General features: G+C 39.4%; 1 protein-coding gene across 2 annotated transcripts in view; it reads left to right on the forward strand.

Moving 5' to 3' along the window:
• The first annotated feature begins 5186 nt into the window (after positions 1–5186).
• ASH1L (ASH1 like histone lysine methyltransferase) overlaps positions 5187–22119 on the forward strand; it is a 57550-nt gene continuing 40617 nt past the window's right edge. The window contains exons 1-2 of one of the 2 annotated variants that reach the window (XM_009274449.2): positions 5187–5704; positions 14220–18969. In XM_009274449.2, the coding sequence (XP_009272724.1) occupies positions 5282–5704; positions 14220–18969 (5173 nt within the window). In that variant the 5' untranslated portion in view covers positions 5187–5281. The remainder of the gene's footprint in view (positions 5705–14219; positions 18970–22119) is intronic. The other variant, XM_009274450.2, reaches the window with a different exon arrangement.

The following is a 22119-nucleotide window of genomic DNA, read 5'->3' on the forward strand; positions in this document are numbered from 1 at the left end:
AAAGTCCTTGACTAGTGTAAGCACCTGCTCAGCACAACTAAAACATGGGTGTGTTATCAACATTGTTCTCATCCTAAATCCAAAACACAGCACTGTACCAGCTACTGGGAAGGAAATTAACTCTATCCCAGCTGAAACGAGGACACAAAACCACATCTAACAGATTCTATTTGTAAAATATTATATTTGTCATCTCATATAACGCAAACAGTAACTTTATTTCTGACAAGTGTCTCCATCTCTAAACATTTAAAAAATAGCCACATAGGTAATCCAAGGTCCTTGAACTTCTAGTTCAGTGACCTCCAGTGGTCCGTGTTGCTGCTTAGGATATGTGATGTGGAGAAATATAGTGGGGTTTTTAGGACACGTTTTATTCTCTTTTTGAGAAAGAACTTCTGAGTGTAGTAGCTGTCTTCCGCAGCAGAAGAAAGATGACAAGGAATATGAGAAGGGATTGTGGGAGGCTGTAGAGTTACTAGTAATATTCTGGGATTTCAGACACTCAGTTGAATTTTTTTAATGTCCCCTGGAGCTGAAGCAATGGGAAGAACCAAAAAAAACCCACTCACCTTTCAAATATAAAATCACAGTATGTTTTCGTCAACAAAAGCAGTAGCAGAAATGAAGATGACGTAGTAAATTGGACAGAGGAAAAAAAAATTCATTTAATACTGCTTGGGGGGGAACATATCTAGGAGCTGACAGTAGAAGTCAACTCTTGGTATTTTTTTTCTGGAAAAGCAGGGGATCAGAAGAACAGAAATCTTAGCAGATGATGGGCAAAAAGGGCTTTGGATGTGTCAACAGGGGAGTAAGAATGAATAATGGGTATTAAAAGTGTATATGGCATTAGAAAAATCATTAATGAACACCATTTAGTTCTAGGTAGCACATGTCAAAACGAATGTTAAAATGCTCCCTAGTTAATCTTTTTGGGGAAGAACAGTTACAGGAGGGATTTGAGATCTACAGAATCTACTGGATGAGAGACTGGAAGTTTGACGTGTTTTGCTTCTTAGGGAGATGGTTAGGACATGTCTTCATCATAATTTGTAAGGCTGCGTAGAGATTTGATACTAGATGGTTCTTAATCTAGCAAAATTTATGTTCGCCTAAGATCCCGTGGATGAAAGTTGTTGCAAAATATGGATTAGGTCTTAGAATAGAGTCCCCAGGGAAATGGCAGTTTCTTTCATCAAAAAAAGTCTTTAAATAAAAAATGTTGATGTTGCTTTGGAAAGACCTGCTGTGGGTCTGCAAAATGTAAGCAGTGGGATAGGAACTGCTGAGCAGACGTTTTGGCCTGGTGTAGAATGCCATGCTGCTTGATTATAGCAGTACTTTCTAGTCTTAGAAGTTATGAAGCAGTGTAGTTAAATGACAGTGTGCAAGCTTAGAAAATAATTGTGGGCATGGGCAGTCAGGCTCCACTGCTTTAATTTCCCATGAATCTTACTGGGCACACTGGATAGATATAATGCTTTTCTTGTAAAGGTCCTTGTAGTGGAAACATGCAAAGATCTCTTTCAGGGATTCGTATCATCGAAGCAGGTACTTTGCAAGTCCATAGTCCGTTTTTCTTACCTGAAGAAGCCTATAGTATAATTAAAAACAAGACTTGCAAATTAACAGAAAAATGTGGAAAGCAAAGACACAGATATGTACCTTATATCACACAGGTAACTATGATAGTTTTAGGTCTTGAAAGTACCAAATTGTTGGAGTTTTCAGGGTAAATTCATGAAAGCTTTTATAGCTGCCTCTGAACTATGGCTGTCATCATTTGGCTGCTCATTTGCATTGACATCCACGAGGAGATTTTAAGACACGACCTGCAAGAAGAATGGTAGAGATCCCGTAGACTGGTGCAAGCAGAGCATACAAAGTGTGAAGAGTCGCACAGAGAAAGCAATGGTGTTACTTAAAAAAAAAAAAAAGGGGGGGAAGAACACATGTAATGGTTGTCACTGGTGAAGCAGAAAGCACTAAGGAATGGGAACAAGTGAAGATCCAAGGTACAGTTATGCACACCTTGAAGGCAATGACAGGAAGCTTGAACTTGATGAGGTAGGGAAGAAGAAGCATTCTTGGGATTCAAAGAGATTGAAATCTAATCAGTTCACGGTTATGAAAATGATCAAATTGGCAGACACATTCTCTATGAATTATAGTGGGGTAATTGGAGAGTCAGAGAGAAGAAGATTACAGTGATCAAGGCAAAATGATTATTAGGTCCAGGATTAGCATTTTTGTTGTCTGTGTAGAGAGGAATTAATGGATAAATAAAATGACCTGCTATGTGTTTATGAGAGCCATCAGTTTTGTGACTTTGTTTCTAGGATAGTTACTGATTCTGTGTTATTACAGAATAAGATTTTAGCACAGTTCTTTAATTCTCAATGTGCACTTTGTCTTGGTCTCACAGTTTCTAAGGTCAGTGTAGGAGTGTACTTACTTACTTAAAGTCTTGCTATTAAGTAAATATGGAGCCAAATACAGCAGTATAGATGGTGCTGTTTCAATTTAATTTGGTTTCAGATTTTAAGCTTATTAATTAATTAAAATTAATTTTAATTGTAAGAAAATGACTGAAGTGTTGTAGCAGTTCTGGACCATAGTCACTAGAGGAGGAAACATTTGTGTGAACATAGATTTGAGAGTTGCATGATGGCCGGTAGGATTTTCTCCTTTTCTTGAACTTGAATAATAAAAATTCATGCGTTAGCTTAGAATTATTTTACTGCTGGCCAGTTTTCCTTTGTGCATTGGCATGTAGGAAAAAGCCCATTTTCGGTGACATAGTGTAGCCTAATGGACTGAACATTGGGCCTTGAACTAGGAACTGTCACTGGCTTGCTTTCTAGCTCCCTGTGTCACACTGCTCTACCCATTTTTTCTAGTTATAAAATGGAGATTTTATCTAATTACCTCTGGTCTTCTGAGTAATGTTTTTGATTTTTCAGGATGTTCTTAGTTGAAAAGTCATAGCTGCAGATAGAAATCCCTTTCAATAATGTGCACAGAACATGTGAAAATAAGTTTTGTTTTCTCTGAGAATGTAGCCAATGAAGCCTAGCTTTCTAATTATTTGCATTTTGTGTTCTCAGCAGCATTTCTTCTGTCCCCACTAATCCTGGCATCTGACTTCCAACCTGCGTCCACTGCAATTGCCTTAGTCCTCTCCCAGTATCACCTTTCACATTCCTTATCCTTCCCCCTTTTTATACAGAGCTTGTGTTTACTGAGCCACCTCAAAATACCACCTCCTCACTGCTGTTTTTCTCATTACTGTCTGGACAAGAGGCATATGGCTTTGGGACCTGGCATGTGCTGATGGGCTCGAGTATGCATGTGCTGACCTGCCAGGAGGCCAAATGTCATAGATAATTGCTGAGCTCATTGAAACCTTTTTGAAACCATTGAAACTCATTTTGAAGTTCACTGAAACCGTTGAAATCTTTTCATAGCATTCCTCACAATTTAGCCTTAATAATTATATAGAAGATACACGGCAGGGGGGTTGTACTAGGTGACCTTTAGAGGTCCCTTCTGACCCAAACTACTCTATGATTCTACTCGAAGATAAGGACAGAAAATCATGCTGGTTTAGTTCCTGTGATGCTCTTTTCAGTATGTTGGTATTTTTTTCAGACCTGCTTCTGACATACTTCATTTTCAACAATGATTAAGATATTTAAATGATTAAGATATTTAAACACTTTCTACTTAGAACGCCCCTCAAACAAATATGTCCACCTGGATTGTTCTGCTTTGGCTCCTGGAACTTGAGAAAGGAGAACTTCTCTCCCGAGCTGCTGTTAAGGCTAAGTAGGGTTTGATCTGGAGTGGTTCTGTGTGCCATACCCATGGGGTAGATGGGCATGTGGACGATGTGTTGCCATAGCAGTGTCAAAAAGACTTGATACTTTTTCAGTACACTACAAAGATTGTGTATATCCTTGTGGCTGTCACATTTCACCAGGAGTTCCTGTTCATCCTATGCACAGAGTCTTTTTGAGGGTTGCTGATTTTCAAGTCCTCAGTTCTGTAAACATTACTTGTGTCCTTTCTCTGACATCATGCTCTAAATATCTGACCATATTGAAATGCGTATGTTTAACTTTTTAACCTGTGATTTGTCCTCTTTGATAGTTGCCAATATACCATATTTGTATCTTCTGCAGATTCTTTCTGTGATGATTTTTGTTTCCATGGATAAAAATATAATGGGGTACACCGCTTTTGTTTGTTCTTTGGCAGTGGGGGGAAACAGCAGCTTATGGCTTTGTGGTGGTCTGTGTGCAAGCACGGGAGGCCGTGCTGGCACACTGCTCAAGTAGCCTGCCAGCCAGGGATTTGAAGCCCTTGCATTAGCAAGTTGATTCAGATCAACTTTTGCTTTAGTTCTTATGGCAGTTAAGATGAAAAAGTTCCCTCGGCAGTTAAGATGAAAAAGTTCCCTCTAATATCTTACTATAAATAGGTTCATTATATATACATAACAGTGCCTCTGATAGTAGAAGTGTGGACTTTTCTGTTCCCATGCTCCAGGAAGTACAAATTACTCTGTGAATGTATTTGGTGGGGTTGTTTGATGGGTTTTTTTTTTCTGTTCTCCCATCCTTCTTCCTGAACTTCCTCCCTGAAAGTCCTCAACTAAAAAGCAGATTTTGTGGCATGTTTGGAAACCAGTGCATACTTGGGTGTTAAGCTCAACTTTCTTAGTGGCTCAGATGGTTAAAATCGGATTGTCTCTGGGTTTTGGATGCTTTATCATAGGTTTTATTAGCTGCATCATTCCTTAGATGCAACTGTTTCAGTGGGTCCAGAATAAGAGCGGCAGTACTAGGAGTAGCTGGGCTCTGCTTTTAAATAAGAAAAGTTACTTTGATGATCAATATTAAAAGCCTTTACCATCATTTGAAGTGTCCTGTGGATGAACTGGAAGTTATATTATAATAGTCACATACTTTTGATTTTCACCTATCGTCTAAAAGTGGTTTCACAGATAAATGGTGTATTTGTAGTAGGTTACAGGAAGGGTTGGTGTTTTGAAATATCAGCTGCGTAATTGTGCTTGCCTGAGATATGATTGTTTGCTTTCTAATTGTTTTTAATATTCCTTTTATTTCTGCTAGAAAATTGAAGTTTACTTCTGTCTGTCTCTTTCTTCTTCAGAGTCAAAGATGCTGGCTGCCAGTAGTAGAACAGATCTTCTGTGGAACATATCTCTGTAAATCTTCCCTAAAATTACCCAAAGGCATATATTCCGCCTGTGATGGACCCTCGGAATACTGCTATGTTAGGCTTGGGTTCTGATTCTGAAGGGTTTTCTGGGAAAAGCCCCTCTGTGGTAAACATTGGCACGTTGGTGGGAAAAGGAGAAGTAGAGCTAGAAAGTTGCACCAAGGAAGAAGACGACAGTAAGAAGAAGAATCGGGAGGGGAACAGTACTGAGAATGGGAAGAATGAGGCTCTGACTGATGCACAGCAACAGTTTTCAGTGAAAGAAACAAACTTTTCAGAGGGAAACTTAAAACTGAAGATTGGTCTTCAAGCAAAGAGAACGAAAAAGCCTCCCAAGAACCTTGAGAATTATGTGTGCCGGCCTGCTATAAAAACCAGCATCAAGCAACCAAGAAGGGCACCAAAGAGTGGGAAGATGACAGATGAGAAGAATGAGCACTGTCCTTCAAAACAAGTGAGTAATGTGTTTGTGTAGAGTTTTGCAAGTCATAGTAAATTAACTGTATTTAAAAGTTTCTGGCATCTCTGCACAATCATGCACTACTAACTGTTTTTCCATGTAACCTCTGATATTGAAGATTCTGAAGTTAGAAATGGTTTGATTTAATTTCCATCGACAGGAAAAAATGCTTTTGCTCTTTCACAGCTTGCCAACATTGGGGTTTTTTAGCAGTAGTGAAAGATAGTTCCCGTGTTAACTTGAAGTGGACATCATAGGTAAATTTCTGAAAAGTAATAGCCTAATTTTTAGTCTCTTGTATAGAACAAAGTGGGGGGTCTTGTCTCTATTTAAATGGGGCTGTGTATTTGCTGTGCTTCTCTCTAGTATTTGGATTTATATTTTTTTCTTACCTGTTAGAACCATTGTTTTTGCTGTGTGTCTTAACTGACACTCTGCGATGAACGTATCAAGCAGCATCTAAAAAGTAAAAAATACTTTTCCAGATATGTTAGAAAACAGCCCAATGGTAAACTGCATATAAATGCAGTGGCTTGAGAGATGTGCCAGGTATTTTCCAAATGTAAGGAGATAGCCCTGCCTTGAGGATGTCTTGTTTTTATGATCTGCATGATGTAACAAGTAAGAGCAGCAATAACAGATAGGGAAGATAGCGTAAATGGCAAGAATTATAAATGTAGATGCATAGATGCTAAATTTTAGAAGTGTTTTGTTACAGCGTGCTTTTTTCCAATATACGTAAAAGTTTTGCTAACTAATAAAATCTTAGAATATACCCTCCATAATCTGTATCCTTTTAGTACATGCCTACTGATTTAAAGCTGAAGTTTTTCCCTACACTCCCATTTTTCTTGCACCTATCTGTGTTTCCTTATGAGTGCATATTTCTCTCTCCCAGTTTCCTTGCGTGTTCCTTATGTAGCCTTGTTGAACTTTGCAACGCCAGGCCATTCAGCGATAGAATACAAGTCCCTGGAAGTTAGAGTCCTTCCTTCGCATGGGTTGCTTGTTCATGGGGATCCTGTTTCAAAGGTTCCCAAGATTCCCATTTCTCTAGCCTGTGTCCTGTTCATAAGGCTACCTGCATAAATCTGTCCTGGCATATCTCGTAAGGTAGAGCCTACCCAAAGGGAAGGAAAATTCCTTTATCTTGTACTGCGATGATGTCTGTCTGACATACCCAAACCTTTTTCTTCCCCTGGCATACCCAGACTTAAGTTTTCCTTGAGGAAGAGTATCTTCAAAGAGAAATAATAAATTATGCCCGGAAAGAACAAGTGTGCTGTATGTTATGAGTAATGACTAAAATTGCTTTTTCCAGACTCTGCCATGCAACTGCATTGTTTTTTTTTTTCTCCATTATAAACAGAAAGGCATTTTTCCTCAGCCTATCAAACAAGAAATTCTCAAGTGGTACATTACATAACTTAAAACTTTGGCTATGGCCTTTATTTTACATTCTTCCATTTCAGAACAAGCTTATTATTTCTAATGATTTCTCTAACTTCATCCTGAAAAAATTTGGAAGAGTAGATCACAATTTGTCATTATACTGATGCTTTTTTTTTTTTTTTTTTTTTTTTTTTAAAAACAAGACTATATTGCGATGAGTTGAGTATTGGGCCAATCTGGAATATGCAATCATTGATCTCTCTTGATGTCCGAATTGAGGTGGTACTTGCAACTGAAAATCTCTTACTAGCAAAGAGAGCCATTAAGTATGGAAACTTTCCCAGTGCATCAAGAGATCATGTGCTAGGAATTTTTACCAGGGAGAATAATTAATATTTAAACTCATATGGTGACAGCATGGATTCTTCATTCTTGACATCTTTGTTTATATGCTAGGTTTTTCTTCAAGAGATCCATAATATTTCAAATGGAAATTAGAAGGTTGGGAAACAAATATTAGTGATATTATTAAATATTATGGATATTATATACGATATCATTGATACCATATCACTTTTTAATTCCAGCTATTCTAAGTGGAGTTACTCCTGCTCCTTGTCTGGTGAACAACCTAAACACGTAGTGTAGAGAAGCACAGATCTGTTGCATTAAATTTGCATTACTTAAAATAGTTTCAAATCCCTGACTAATGATAAATCACTTCAGATACTCTGCTCTCTCTCTCAAGTTGTACTGAAATGGTTTTCAAGTTGTTTAACTCTGTATGTTCCCTGCTGCCATTCTGGCACTTTGGATTGTTAGAAATGACGGTTTACAGCATTCTACTGATTTCTAGCAAGTGTGATTAAAAAGTGTCGTTCTAGAAACAAATGGTAAACATGGTTTAAAACCATTGCATGTTCTGAATTTGTTACCCGAGGGATTTTTTTTTTTTCTTACTGCAATGAAATAAAGCAAGTTTTAGCACTGCAAATTACACTTCAGAAAATGAAAGCGATCCCTTAATCTTCTCTTTCAATGGAGAGGAGGGGGAAAAAAGTGAATATATGACCAATTCGGAGCAAGGTGTGGCAATACTTTGAGCTGTGAAACTGAATTCTCTATACTTTTAAAGGAGGAATAAAGAATTTGAATGGAAATTTAGCACTTGCAGTATACTCAGTTAACCACTAAGACACAAAGAGAAGTGGATATCTTCTCCTGGGAATACCAGTGTAAAAATTAAAATAGTAGGAAAATACTTTGCACTCCCATCTATGACAGCTATGCTTCTTTCTCAAGCTTACTGCTGAAAGGACTCTTAAAACTTGGGCAGTGTCTTCAGTTATGTTAGTAGAGGGTTTATCTCCATTCTGAAAGATGAGTGGGTTAGGTGAAGTGGGTAAATTGTATATTTACAGTTTGTCCTCCAGAAATGTGTAGACAAAAAAAGCTAATAAGTCTTCTGAAGAGAAAATCATAGAACAGAGAGACCTAGAAATGGCTAAGATTGCCAGGTGTTAAGAGAAACAAAATTAGAAGTTACTGTAATAGCAAAACAGTATTCAATTTGCTTTTTGACACTGAATATGATACTTGGATTTCTTTCTTTCAGAAAAGTGGCCTGTGACAGATAGACATTGCTATATGGCTAGTGTACCTTTGCTAAGCCTGAAAACCTGAGCCTTAGACATAAATATAAATTTTGCTTGTTAGTTTCAGCACAAGAGGTGTATGAACAGTTTCCCTATGCGTGCAAGGTAAACGTAGCCAATGACATAGCAAAGTTGCGTTGCTAAAGTTTTAGAAAATAGGAAGGCAAGAAGTGATCGTAACAGCCTGCTGTAATTCTAAAATAGTCATGGTAAAACAGTGAAGCAAGTTGGAACATGCCCTTTTGCTCCATCTCCTTATTTCTTTGTAAAACTGCTGAGTGCAGTTGTTCTGTAGTTCTTTCTATTGCCCTTGGTTATGTAGGGAAGCTCTACAGGAAAGTTTGCTGATGAAATCACAGCCATTAACTGAAAATTTTCAAGCAAAAAAGTAACAAAGCTAAGGAAGTGTTTTGTTTTCTTTTTGAGTAGCTCAAGAATATTTTCTGCAGGATCTGGGACATAAGTTTTTGTATTAGACCACATGCACAAAGTCATTTTTTTCCTGGTAGTTAGCTAAAACTTGCTTTTATAAAAGACTAAAAAGTCTTGGTGGTGAAAAATAAACAGCAAACACACTGTCACTCATTATTTGGGGAACTTCTGTAGAAGATACTGATGCCACAACTACACAAGCAATTTCTGTGATTCTTCAGAATGTTTATTTGAATTATAGCCTGTGCATTGGCCAGAAGTACAACAGCTAAAGTAATAATGGGTAAATCTCTGTGTTTGTGTGTGTGTATGTACATTTAAAAATCCTTATTGCTTGCTAGTAGTTCTCAAGAGAATTAACAAAACAAAATTTTAATAACAGTCTGTTTTCTTCTAACTATTTCAGGTTTTGGAAGCTAAGACTATCTTGCGTTTCCTAATTTGGTTCTAGTATGAGAACTGTGAATTTTACACCAGACTTGATAGAAGATATCCTTGCTCTTGTGAAAGATTGTCTACTCTTAAGCTTTTTGCAAATAAGTACCAATAATAATAACAGTAAATAATAATCTGGTAATAATAAACCCTGAGATCATGCTGTAGTATAACAACGAATGCTTTTTTTAGAAGTAAAGCCAATTTTTTGCTGTTGGTGCCTGTCATGATTCTGGAATGATTGATTATAACCTGTTTGATTATAACTTAATAGTTTATGTCAAAATAACCTGGAATTTTTATTCAAATTAACGATGCAAGTCTAGAAACCATATGTCCACATAAGAGATTTAAAATTTTAAAGTCAGCTCAGTGCAAAATTAACAATAATACCAATTTTATGAAAACTTCCATGTTTTATGTAGTTGCTTTGGGCAATTCTTTTGTTGGATAGAGTTTTAAGCCAGACAGTCGTAGCTAAAGATTGCACAGGAATAAATGTTTTAGTTTTTAAAGCACAAAACGATTTTTAATGTAATGTAATCTAGACATTTTAACAGCTTTGCACCTAGATGAAGCCTACCATCTGAAAACCGGAGTAACGTAGAATAGGTCTAGAACTCTTGTCTGAAAATGCATGTAATCCAAGAAGAACTGTTTTAGACTTTTATGTGACACAGTCAACTTGTGTTGCAACATAAAGGTATCAGTGAAGAAGCTTGAAGTATGTGCTTGTTTGCAGACATATTAGGTGAGTTAGATGGATGAAACACCTACGAGATGTTAGCGGTTTTTTGGGTTTTTTCTGTGAGTGATTTGTTAGTAGTCCTCACAAAACTATCTGCATTAAAATATGACTTTACGCTTTCTCTGGTATAAAACTGTGCATTTGTTCAAGTCAGACAGTGAAGTAGGGCGCTCTACTTCATGGACCCATAAAAGTGAAATGCTAAATGCACTGTGTGTAAGGCCAGCTTCCAGCACCAGGAGCAAAATGACAACAAGAGACTAGATACGCATTTGTAGAGCTGCGTGTGAACGTGGCCATGCCAACCGCTGAAGCTTTGAAGTGCTGTACTCACTGAAAGCGCTCTGTAACATGTTTTGGACTTCAGATCTCTCCTTCCCATCTAATGGAGTGATTCTTTGCGCAATAGAAGTTATTTCAGGAAAGCATGGTACCTTTTTTGTCTCCAGTGCAGTAGGACGTATCATGGCTGCTCCCCGCCTCCCAGCTGTACGTTTTGTGAGTATGAGGGTGGCTAAGTTGGGGGGGAAGTTCTTGAAATGTGATGCTCCAGCATAATTTACATAAGATTGCAGCTGCCACAGAAAAGCTGGGCTAAGTGCCAAACTATTCTCCATAGACCACAGTCTCTTTTACACCACAGCTTTAAAACCAGTAACCAATACGACTGGTGGGTTTTGTTCGACTACTGCAGCAGGTTCGGAGACATCCGACCCCAACCGATGCTCGTGGCCACCCTCCCCCAAGAGGAGAACTTTGATCAGTGACATATCACTGTTATTGTGAAATCTTGTTTACTTTCTGGAAACAAATTTGGGCTGGTAGGGCAGTGATCATAACAGCTAGTGAAATTTAGCTTCTGGTACATCAAGGATTTTAGTGTGGACCTAGTAAAGAAACAGGCAGTGATCGAGGCTAGTCTGAGACGTGGGGTTTCACTAGCTTTTAGATAACTTTCTTAAAAATACTTAGAGTTGGTGTGTACCACCACTTATGCTGTGACTGGTGCTGGTAGAGTTGTACTGATGCTGGCTTAAGCTGAGAGCTTTACTTGATTTTCTCAGTACATGAGCAGTGTATTCAAATTCTTTTATTCCATTGTTGGCTTCCATACAGAAAATGCCCGTGTTATTCCTGAAGTTCATGGCTGTGCACTGCTTAAGTTTAATTTTTATCATCTGTTTACAATAGTCTTATTCTTCCTGTATGATACTCTAGTGGTAGCAATACTTCCCATTCACTTTAACAGAAAACTTGAAATTTTTAATAATGCAGAATTGCAAGAAGGAACTCAGACTCTATGCTTCTTGGGGTTTTTTTGAATGTTTTTGCAGTTACTGCAGCAGCCAGATTAGTGCAACCTTCTCTGAAGAAGGTTAGGTATTTTGATCAAGATGCCTCTATTAACTGTTATCAGATGAAATTTTTTCCTTAAAAAACCCCACACCACCACCACCCCTCAAAAAATAAACTGTTTCTGTTAATCATACTGATTATTAAGTGGCTTTATGGAAAACAATGAAAATAATTTCCCATATAAAATTTTTGTTTTTAAAAATGCTGAGAAAATTACAAACTTTTTTTGACTTCTTGTCTGTCATCTCAATGGAAGTTCCTTGTTTTGTTTTTCATGTTCTTTGAAATAATTTTCAGTGTGCTTGGAAAATTCACTCACCCTAGATGAGAAGGAAACTTTCCAGGGCGAATGCCTTCAGCTTTCAAAGAATCTTTGTTTGATGCTAAAGTCATGTTTTCAAAATCCTGGCATCTTATTTAGATCAAAGCTAGTGTTTGGAAGGGTTTTCTTATTTATTTATTTCATTTAAATATCTAATAAAACTTCCAAGCTCTTTGTTTGGAAACAGAGGATAGGAAAAGGTGTAGCCTGACAAAGAGGCATTCGATACCCGGAAATGGTAGAGTATGAGAATACAACAGAAGCTATCTAGTAGGGTAGCAGACTACACAGGAGAGAGAGAAGAAAGGAGGAAGAGAGTGTATACACAGGTGGCTCGACAAACACAGGAAGGGACAGTTGAATTCCCAAGTCAGCATAAATGCTGGTGAATTTTTCAAATGTGTCTTAAGTCCACTGAACAAAGAAGATTAAAATTTTGTTCCAAAGTTCTTTTCAAAATTTAAGACCATAGAAAAGAGGACGTAACTCTATGAAGGTAGTCATTCAGGTTGATGAGAAAGACTGCTTTGATACTATTTAGACAGTTGAATCCAAGTCAGCATTTAGGTGAATTTTTCAAATGTGTCTTAAGTCCACTGAACAAAGAAGATTAAAATTTTGTTCCAAAGTTCTTTTCAAAATTTAAGACCATAGAAAAGAGGACGTAACTCTATGAAGGTAGTCATTCAGGTTGATGAGAAAGACTGCTTTGATACTATTTAGTTAAGATCTCTAGCGCTCACAGTCTACCCCAAGTATGTCCAAGAGTGTGGGCTGAAGTGGTTGGATTCCATGTTTGGAGTCGTGTCATGTGTCGTGCTGACCCAGTAGTTTCCACGTAAGTGCCAGGCCTGTATGTGCCAGAAAGAAACACACCTCTTGCTCCATCCCGGCAGAAAGGCAGCAGCCTAGGATTTGGAGTGCCTGTTTATGCACTGCAGAGGCTCTGACAGCTCAGGCAGCACATTACCCAAGCAACTACTTCCCATCTCTAGGAAATTGTCAGACTGAATCCAGCTTGCAGTCTTCTGTTTAAGTCGTGCTGGTGTAGCTTACTGAACAAATACTTCGTTCGTGATCAGCACCAAAGTTTGCTGTTTATCAAATGATTTCAAAGGAATCCAGGCTGTATCTTTCTTCAGCATAATTAGATATTGGCCAACCATGAACGTGATCAATGTAATGTTGACTGTAATCAAGTACAGTAAGTACTATGCAATTGTCTTATTCATTTTTATTGCAGAGGGATGAATAGGTGTGGCATTGATGCCTTTCACTCTTTATTTAATGTTTGAGATAGTAGATCCCAGAAGGTTTTCAAATTGTGTGTATATGTAATTATCTCATAAGGGATCAGAGTCTTCCATTAGCCCCTGCTTGGAGTGAATGTATTCCATGCATTCCAGGGATCTGTTGGGCACTGTATGTAAAGAAGAATGTCCTTCCAAAATAAAAGATTAATTTATTGAGGTGTTCCTAATAGGATTTATTGAGTTAATGGGTATTGCAATTTTTTTTTAACCTTTACAGAATAAATTTCAAATTTGGTTAGGTCAGAACTGAAAATAACTTTGCAAGTTTCATTTACTCCGTGTGTGTTGTATGTCGTTGTCCCTCCACCCCATACAAACAACAGAATAATTTGACTTATTTTAATACTATCAGCAGTATGCTGTGAGGAGAACCTGTTACTACAGTAGTTGAGGGTATCATGGGACAAGACTGAGAAACACCTGATAGAGCTGTGCATGGACAGGTTTACACAATGCCTGCCCTTGCAGTGCATTGCTCAGCTGCTTCTCAGTAGCATGTGAGGTCTTCAAGTGCTATCACACTATAAATAGTTAGCCCAGAACATTATTGTTAATGGGTTTTTTTAATAAACATTAACAGTATTTTTTGAGAATGTTTATAATTGGGTGACAGATTAAATGGTTTACATTTGAGGACTGGGAGCAAGTTTGGGTTTCCTTAACATCAGAAAAGCCTTAACACGTCCACTGAAATATATTTGCTTTAAAATTAATAGGATCAGGAAGTGTGTGTTTATATAGATACCCTATTATCAAAAGCAGGTATTAATCATCTCAACATAAAATGATACTGTGTTACTCAGAGAGAGTCTTTGTGCTCTGTTCCTAAAGATTTTTTTTTTTTAATAACTTCTAGGACCCTTCAAAGTCGTACAAGAAAGCTGGAGAAGTTGCAACAGTTGAATTACATGTGGAAGAAGGTATACAAGTAGAAACAAATCCTTTATCTAAGAAAGTTACCCCCTTGCACTCTGAAATGACAGATTATATAAAGTCATCTCCTCCGACTCTTATCAGTAGCCATAATTCTGACTTAAAGGATAGAACACAAATTAACGGAGCAACAACTGTAACAGAAAAATTGGCTCAACTTATTGCAACCTGTCCTCCTTCAAAGTCTTCCAAAACAAAACAGAAGAAGCCTGGAAATGGAACTGCGTCTGGCTTGGTTAAAGACTGTGGGAAGAAGCTACCAGGAACCATAACTGCAAGTGGGTTAGTTAATAAAGATTTAGTAAAGAAATTGCCAGGATCTAGTATTGCTGTTGGATTGGTTAACAAGGACTCAGGGAAGAAGCCATTAGGGATTGGTAGTGCAGCCATATTGGTTAACAAGGACTCTGGGAAGAAGCCACAAGGGATTGGCCCATTAATTGGATTGGTTAACAAGGACTCTGGAAAGAGGCCACCAGGGATCAGCACTCCAACTGGGTTAGTTAACAAGGACTCTGGAAAGAAACAGCTAGTGACCAGCTCTGCAGTTGGATTAATCAGCAAAGATGTTGGGAGGAAACTTCCAGGTATCAGCACTCCAACTGGATTGACTAATAAGGAGTCTGTCAAGAAGCCAGTAGGGATTGGCACTCCAGCAGGGTTGATTAACAAGGATGCTGGGAAGAAGTTGTTGGGAATAAATAGTCCTGCAGGACTGGTTAACAAGGATTCTGGGAGAAAGATGCCAGGGACTGGCAATACGACAGTTCTGACTAACAAAGACTCTGGAAGAAAGACACCAGGGATTGGCAGCCCAATGGGACCAGTTAACAAGGACTCTGGGAGGAAGATGCCAGGAATTAGCAGTCCGGTCGGATTGGTTAGCAAGGACTCTGGGAAGAAGCCAACAGGTATTGGCAGTCCAGTTGGTTTGGTTAACAAGGACTCTGGAACTCTGAAAGCAGACTCTCTTATGCCTGCCTCGGAGCCCTTTAAGCTTCCTTGCAATTCAAACCTCAGTAGCCTTGAAAGCCATGAGACTACAGATTTACTGAAGGAAAATACTACTAGCAAAACGTTTGAGAAGCATATTATGAGACAGAATAAAGAAAGTATCTTGGAAAAATTTTCAATTCGGAAAGAAATCGCTGATGTAGGCAAAGAGGTGTTTAATGAAGGAATCTGCGTTCCACAGGATGGTTATTCAACCAGTGAAAAAGGGATTTATGAAACATCTAAGCATGAAAAACAGCCTCCAGTATATTGCACTTCACCGGACTTCAGAACAGGAGGTGCTTCAGACGTATCGACAGCAAAGTCCCCATTTAGTGCAGTAGGAGAGGGAAATCTCCCATCACCTTCACCCACAGTGTCTGTTACCACCTTAAACAGGAGCCTCTCAACAACATCTTCACAGTTAGCGTCTAACTCATTGCATTTAAGTTCCACAGCAGATCTCTTAGAAGGTATTTCAGATCAGATTGGCAAAACTCAGTTTTCTTCTGACAGTACACTTCTGAATATAAACAGAGCATTGAACCATACTCTGAGCACTGATTTTAAAGGTGCTGATAAAGATTTAAATGATTCAAAAGCTGCTTATGTAGAAACTTCAAGAACTAGTACTTCTACAGGGAAAAAGCCTATTTTGGCAGCTGAAACAAGCATTCATGCTACTGTCACCCCTTCAGTAGTTAGTTTTACAAGCTTGTTTAGCAGCAAGCAGTTCCTAAAGATTGGTGCGTTAGCTGCATCGGATAAATCCTGCCAAGGAGCAAAAAATCTGACCACTACTCAGCAATCAAAACCTTTAAAGAAAAGAAAAGGAAGGAAACCACGATGGACTAAAGTGGTGTCAAGAAACACATGTCGACCTCCAAAGGGTCTAGAACTAGAAAGGTCAGAACTTTTTAAAAACATTTCATACAGTGCATTATCAAGCAGTAATTTGGAGCAGGCCAAATTCTTGAAAAACATAGGATCGTCTTCATTTGTGGAGCATGAATTTGTCAAACATCAGTTGCCAAAACTGAATGAAGCTAATGGACAGTCTCTTGCACTGTTAGCTGAGACTGACAAGCAAACTCAAAAGTTCTACAGTACTCACAAACAACCCTCTAGTTTGTGTATGTCAGATGATTTCTTACCTGACATGTATAAACCCAAAAGAGGAAGACCTAAATCCAAGGAGATGCCAGAGCTCGAAGGTCCCCCCAAAAGAACTCTGAAGATCCCAGCATCGAAAGTCTTTTCAGTGCAGTCAAAAGAAGAGCAAGAACCTCCAATTTTGCAGCCTGAAGTAGAAATTCCCTCCCTAAAACAGAGCTTATCAGGACAACCTTTTCCTAAAAAGAGAGGGAGGCCTAAAAGACAGATCAGGTCATCAATTAAAATGAAGCCACCTATTCTTTCTGTGGCACCTTTTGTTGGAACAGATAACTCAAGCAAGATAGAGTCTGAAAGCGATCAACATCGAAGTGGGGATTTTTTTGAGAGAAAGGACCAGCTCCGAGGGCCAGAAGAAGTCCAAAAACCTAATATTTGTAGCATGACTGGTTTGGAAGTAGACTCAGACAGAAAAGTTGCCAAGAGAAATAATGGACAGTTAATGAAAACAATTATTCGAAAAATAAATAAAATGAAAACTCTGAAGCGAAAGAAACTTTTGAATCAGATTCTGTCTAGTACAGTGGAACCAAATAACAAAGGGAAAGTGCAATCTAAGCTCCACAATACAGTGTCAACTCTTGCTGCCACATTTGGTTCAAAATTAGGCCAGCAAATAAATGTCAGCAAGAAAGGAACAATTTATATAGGAAAAAGGAGAGGAAGGAAACCTAAAGCTGTCCTGAATGGTATTTTAACTAGCAGTTCTGCCAGTCTGACAGTTCTTGAGAAGTCTGCTCAACAAGCTCCTGGTACGTCATTAGGACAAGTACTTCCCCATTTGCTGCCTTCAACAGCTAATAATTCCGAGATTCTTCCATCTCCAGTTTGCTCCCAGTCATCTGCAGTGAGTGGGGGACAGAGCCCTGTCAGCAGTGATGCAGGATTTATTGAGCCCAGCTCAGTGCCGTATTTACACATACACTCCAGACAAGGAAGTGTTGTTCAGACACTCGCGATGAAAAAAGCTGCTAAGGGAAGGAGGAGATTATCTCCACCTACGTTGTTGCCAAACTCCCCTTCTCACTTGAGTGAGCTGACATCGCTGAAAGAAGCCACTCCTTCCCCAGTAAGTGAGTCTCACAGCGACGAGACGATTCCCAGTGACAGTGGAATAGGAACAGACAATAACAGTACTTCAGATCGAGCGGAAAAGTTTTGTGGACAAAAGAAGAAAAGGCATTCTTTTGATCACGTTTCCCTTATTCCACCCGAAACTTCCACCGTTTTAAGTAATCTAAAAGAAAAGCATAAACACAAATGTAAGCGCCGCAGTCACGATTACCTTAGTTATGACAAAATGAAGAGACAGAAGCGAAAAAGGAAAAAGAAGTATCCTCAACTTCGAGGTAGGCAGGACCCAGATTTCCTCGCCGAATTAGAAGAATTAATAAGTCGATTAAGTGAAATTAGAATAACCCACAGAAGTCACCATTTTATACCCCGAGATTTACTGCCTACCATTTTTAGGATAAATTTCAATAGTTTCTATACCCATCCTACTTTTCCTTTAGATCCTTTGCACTACATTAGAAAACCCGATTTAAAGAAGAAGAGAGGCAGGCCTCCAAAAATGCGGGAGGCTATGGCAGAAATGCCTTTTATGCATAGTCTCAGCTTTCCTCTCTCCAGTACTGGGTTCTATCCCTCTTACGGCATGCCTTATTCTCCTTCTCCCCTTGCAGCTGCTCCCATAGGCTTAGGTTATTATGGAAGGTACCCTCCAACTCTTTATCCTCCTCCACCTTCTCCTTCTTTTACTACCCCCCTGCCACCACCTTCCTACATGCATACAGGCCATTTGCTTCTCAATCCCACCAAATATCACAAGAAGAAGCATAAACTTTTACGCCAAGAGGCTTTCCTTACGACAAGTAGGACTCCGCTTTTGTCAATGAGCACGTACCCCAGTGTTCCACCTGAAATGGCTTATGGCTGGATGCTCGAACATAAGCATAGACATCGCCATAAACACAGAGAACATCGTTCTTCTGAACAACCGCAGGTTTCCATGGACACTATAACGGCTAACAGCTCTTCTAGAACAGTTCTGGAGTCCTTGAAGCGCTACAGATTTGGGAAGGAGGCTGTAGGTGAGAGGTATAAACATAAGGAGAAACACAGATGTCACATGTCTTGTCCACACGTGTCACCTTCAAAGGGTTTGCTAAGCAGAGATGAACAGTGGGTCAGGAGAGAGCCTTCGGAGTCTAATTCATTAGCACTGGGATTGCAGACACCGCTACAGATAGACTGTTCAGAAAATTCCCCAGGTCTGTCCCTGGGGGGATTTACTCCAAGCTCTGAGCCAGCCAGCAACGACGAACACACAAATCTTTTCACAAGTGCAATAGGCAGCTGCAGAGTCACAAACTCTACCAGCACCAATGGACGTAAAAAATTAACTGACAGCCCTGGACTCTTCAGTGCACAAGACACCTCGCTAAATCGACCTCTCAGAAAGGAACCGTTGCCTTCTATTGAAAAGGCACTGCAGCCACTGTCAGGTAAGGGAGCTCTAATTGTGCGTACTTTCCTATGAGTCTTGCTATTTTATGTTGTACCAAACACATGCTAGAAAAGGAGGGCAAGTATAGCTTTGGCTTTGTAGGAATCTTTCTGTGTTGAATTTCAGTACTACTCTTGCTTTCGCTCTTAAGTGTCTCTATTCTGTTAAAGCACTGTTCTGTGCAGCATTTGGAACAGACTACTGTAGTGTCTCCTCCAGAGCTGCTTATGGGATTGTGCAAGTACCTTTTCCCACCAGATTTTTCTTGCTTTGTTATAGCAGTATATAAAGTTATGCTAAGAAAGCTTTCCTATGAAAAGGTCTTTTCATTTTCCTTACAATTTTAACTTTCTGGAGAAAGGAGTTAAAATTTCTCATGATTTTTGATACTTTAAAAGCCATGTTTCTGTTTGTTTTGAAGTTCGGTTGATTTGGTTCAGACTAGCTATTGGTACTACTATTGTGAATAACATTTCCGTTTAAGAAAATGTTTCCTTTTTCTTTTGTAACTCCATTTTAGTTATTTTGATGATCTCTACTACAGTATAGCTTTTGATCCCTGACTTGAGGCCTCTAGCAGTACCTCAGAACAGTTGCTAAATGATGCTGGGAATGCCTAAGACCAAACATTGTAATGGCTGCTTTATTCATAGTTGGGAAACTCATCTTACGTAGCCTCAAGCAAAACTGAAACAGAACTAGCTGAGACTGTATACATAGAAAATTGCAGTGACGCTGTCAGAGGGTTGCTGTTTAAGGAAAAGACCTCCACTCTGAAACTGTGAACTTTGTCATTTGCATAATATTAAGGAAAAAAAAAAATCTAATGTGAAATTTAGGACTTGAAGAAACTATATTATACATCACTTTCCCTACTGGCTTAAGTGTCATTTCATGCTGTACTTTGTTACTACAGATGTTTGTGGACATAATTTTCACATTTTATCCACTTCTGTCTTAATTGCCATGGACTCGTTAGTGAGACCACATAACAAAGATAACCTGCAAAAGACAAAAGTGTGGCTTGTGCTCTTACTTGCTTACTTCTGATGTGTAAAGGAAGTCTGAGAGCTTCTCCTCCCTCCCTCCCTCCCTCCCTCCAATACTTGCCTATGCTCTCCCTTGAAATTTAAATAATTTGTCCAAAAACACTTGTGACTAATATTTCACAGACCAAGAGCCAAGCAAACAACCGGCTACCGGTAATGAATAATAATACCTCCTCATGTTCCTTGCTCTCATCTTCCTCCTTTTCTTGTGATACTCCCGTTCTGATGCCTCCTGCCACCTCCTTGCTCTGACTATGTATGTATGGAAGGGTGTTTTCTCTTTTGTTTTATTTTGGCATTTGGGGGGTTTATGTTTTGCTTCTTTATTTTAAGGGCAGCTGGAAGTGGCTGGGTTCTTTTACAAGTTCATATTACTTCATACTATTTCATATTACTAAAACTACTCGGGGTAGGGGGGAGTCAAGAGAAAGCAATAAAGCCGTGAGATTGCTTCTCCTGCAGCAATGGAAAGGAAAAATCAAAGCTCTATGTCGCCAAAAGGGTTAAATTTGGCTCCGAGGAGTGAAGAATTGGTTGTGGTAGCTGTTGCAGTTCTGGGAACTTCCTGAGGATTTCCATTACAGTGAATGATTTGACTTGGGTTTTTATGAGGAACAACCTAATTAAGGGAAAAAGCAGAGATGTTTTAAGCTGAAACCTGCTCATGAAGGCTCTGAATCAGTCTCCCTCTTCCAGTATGTTTGACTGGTTCCTCAAATGCCATGTGTCACTTTCAGTAAGTGTATTTCCCGCAATGGAAACGAGTTGGTTTTATTGTGAGACTGGCTCAGTATTCATCTCATTCACAAGGAGCTCCTAGTGCCCCACATCATGTGCATGCAGTATATCAGAAACCTTAAAACTGCATCTAGTAAAAAGCCCCAGTAAAGTAAAAAGGCTGGCTTTTTTTTTCTAGATCAGTGTCACGTTGCATGTTGTGGTTTGTTTTTAACTGTAGTGCTGAATTGTGATTCTGAAACTATTACCATGAAAGACTTAGATGTTTTTGTGCACTTCAGAAAATAGCACAGATGGAGAAGAAACCTGTGGTGCATCAAAGATTGTTTGTTTATTAAACCAGGTGCAATTTAGGTGCATGGTGGAGAGAACACTGAATCAGAGCAGTTAAAACGAGTAGTCAGAGACCAGCATCGGGGAATGCCTTCTAAAATTGTTCTGTATGATCCGTAGGTGATATTCATGATTATTTCAAAGTATCCCATATGGAAAACACGCTTCCTTTCCATAGACTTTTGAACGTATACCTTGCCTGGTTGAATTAACTGACAGATTCTTTCTATGCTATTAGCTGATGCTAGGTATTTTCAGAGGTTGCCTGCATCCAGGTTGTATTAGAAACGTGCACGTTTTGGCAAACAGGACTCTAGTGAAGGTCGGTATTTCACAGAAGATGAAGTTTAGATAGAAGTTTCCATGCTGTAGGCTTGTTGTTTAATACAGACAGCGCGTATGCACGGTCATGCCGATGAAGGTTGCGAGGCTCTAACGTTTTGTCTTTAAGATTTTTGTAGGATGCTGTTACGTGTTCATCTGAAGTTCACAGTGGTCTTCACTAAACTGCAGCTTCACACCACGAGTTATTTCAAAAAACTGATAGCTTATCATAAACTGGTCTTGGCGCACTGCTCACAATTCCTGGAAGGAAAGGGAAAGAAAAGCAAAATCGGCCATTCAGTGGGGATCAGTGCAGTTGAAAAGTCTTTACTGCCTTCATTCCATCTAAAAATAAAAGGACAGGTTTGAGGCATGCAGCCGTAGTCTGACGGGGGATGCACGCGCCTCTCTGTGCGTTTGAGGGATGGTGTGTTCAGACAGGAAAAACCTGCTTTGTCAAGGACGAGCCTGTTGTGTCCCGGCTGCAAACCCTGGGGTTCCACGCAATGTGTTAACGTCCGTAGACGCATCCGCGCGTACCTGCCCCGAGGTGTCACGGGTGAAGCCCAGCTTCGCTCTCCGTTGGAGCGCTTTGCGGTCCGCTGTCCCGTGGCCTTTCCCGCAGCGGCGCTTCAATGCCCCGGGGCCACGAGCCGCGCTGCGGGCGGGCGGTACCGGCCCGCGGGAGCCCGGGCCGCGCCGGC

This window comes from Aptenodytes forsteri, unplaced genomic scaffold, assembly GCF_000699145.1.
Source record: "Aptenodytes forsteri isolate BGI_AS27 unplaced genomic scaffold, ASM69914v1 Scaffold624, whole genome shotgun sequence".
Lineage (NCBI taxonomy): Eukaryota > Metazoa > Chordata > Aves > Sphenisciformes > Spheniscidae > Aptenodytes > Aptenodytes forsteri.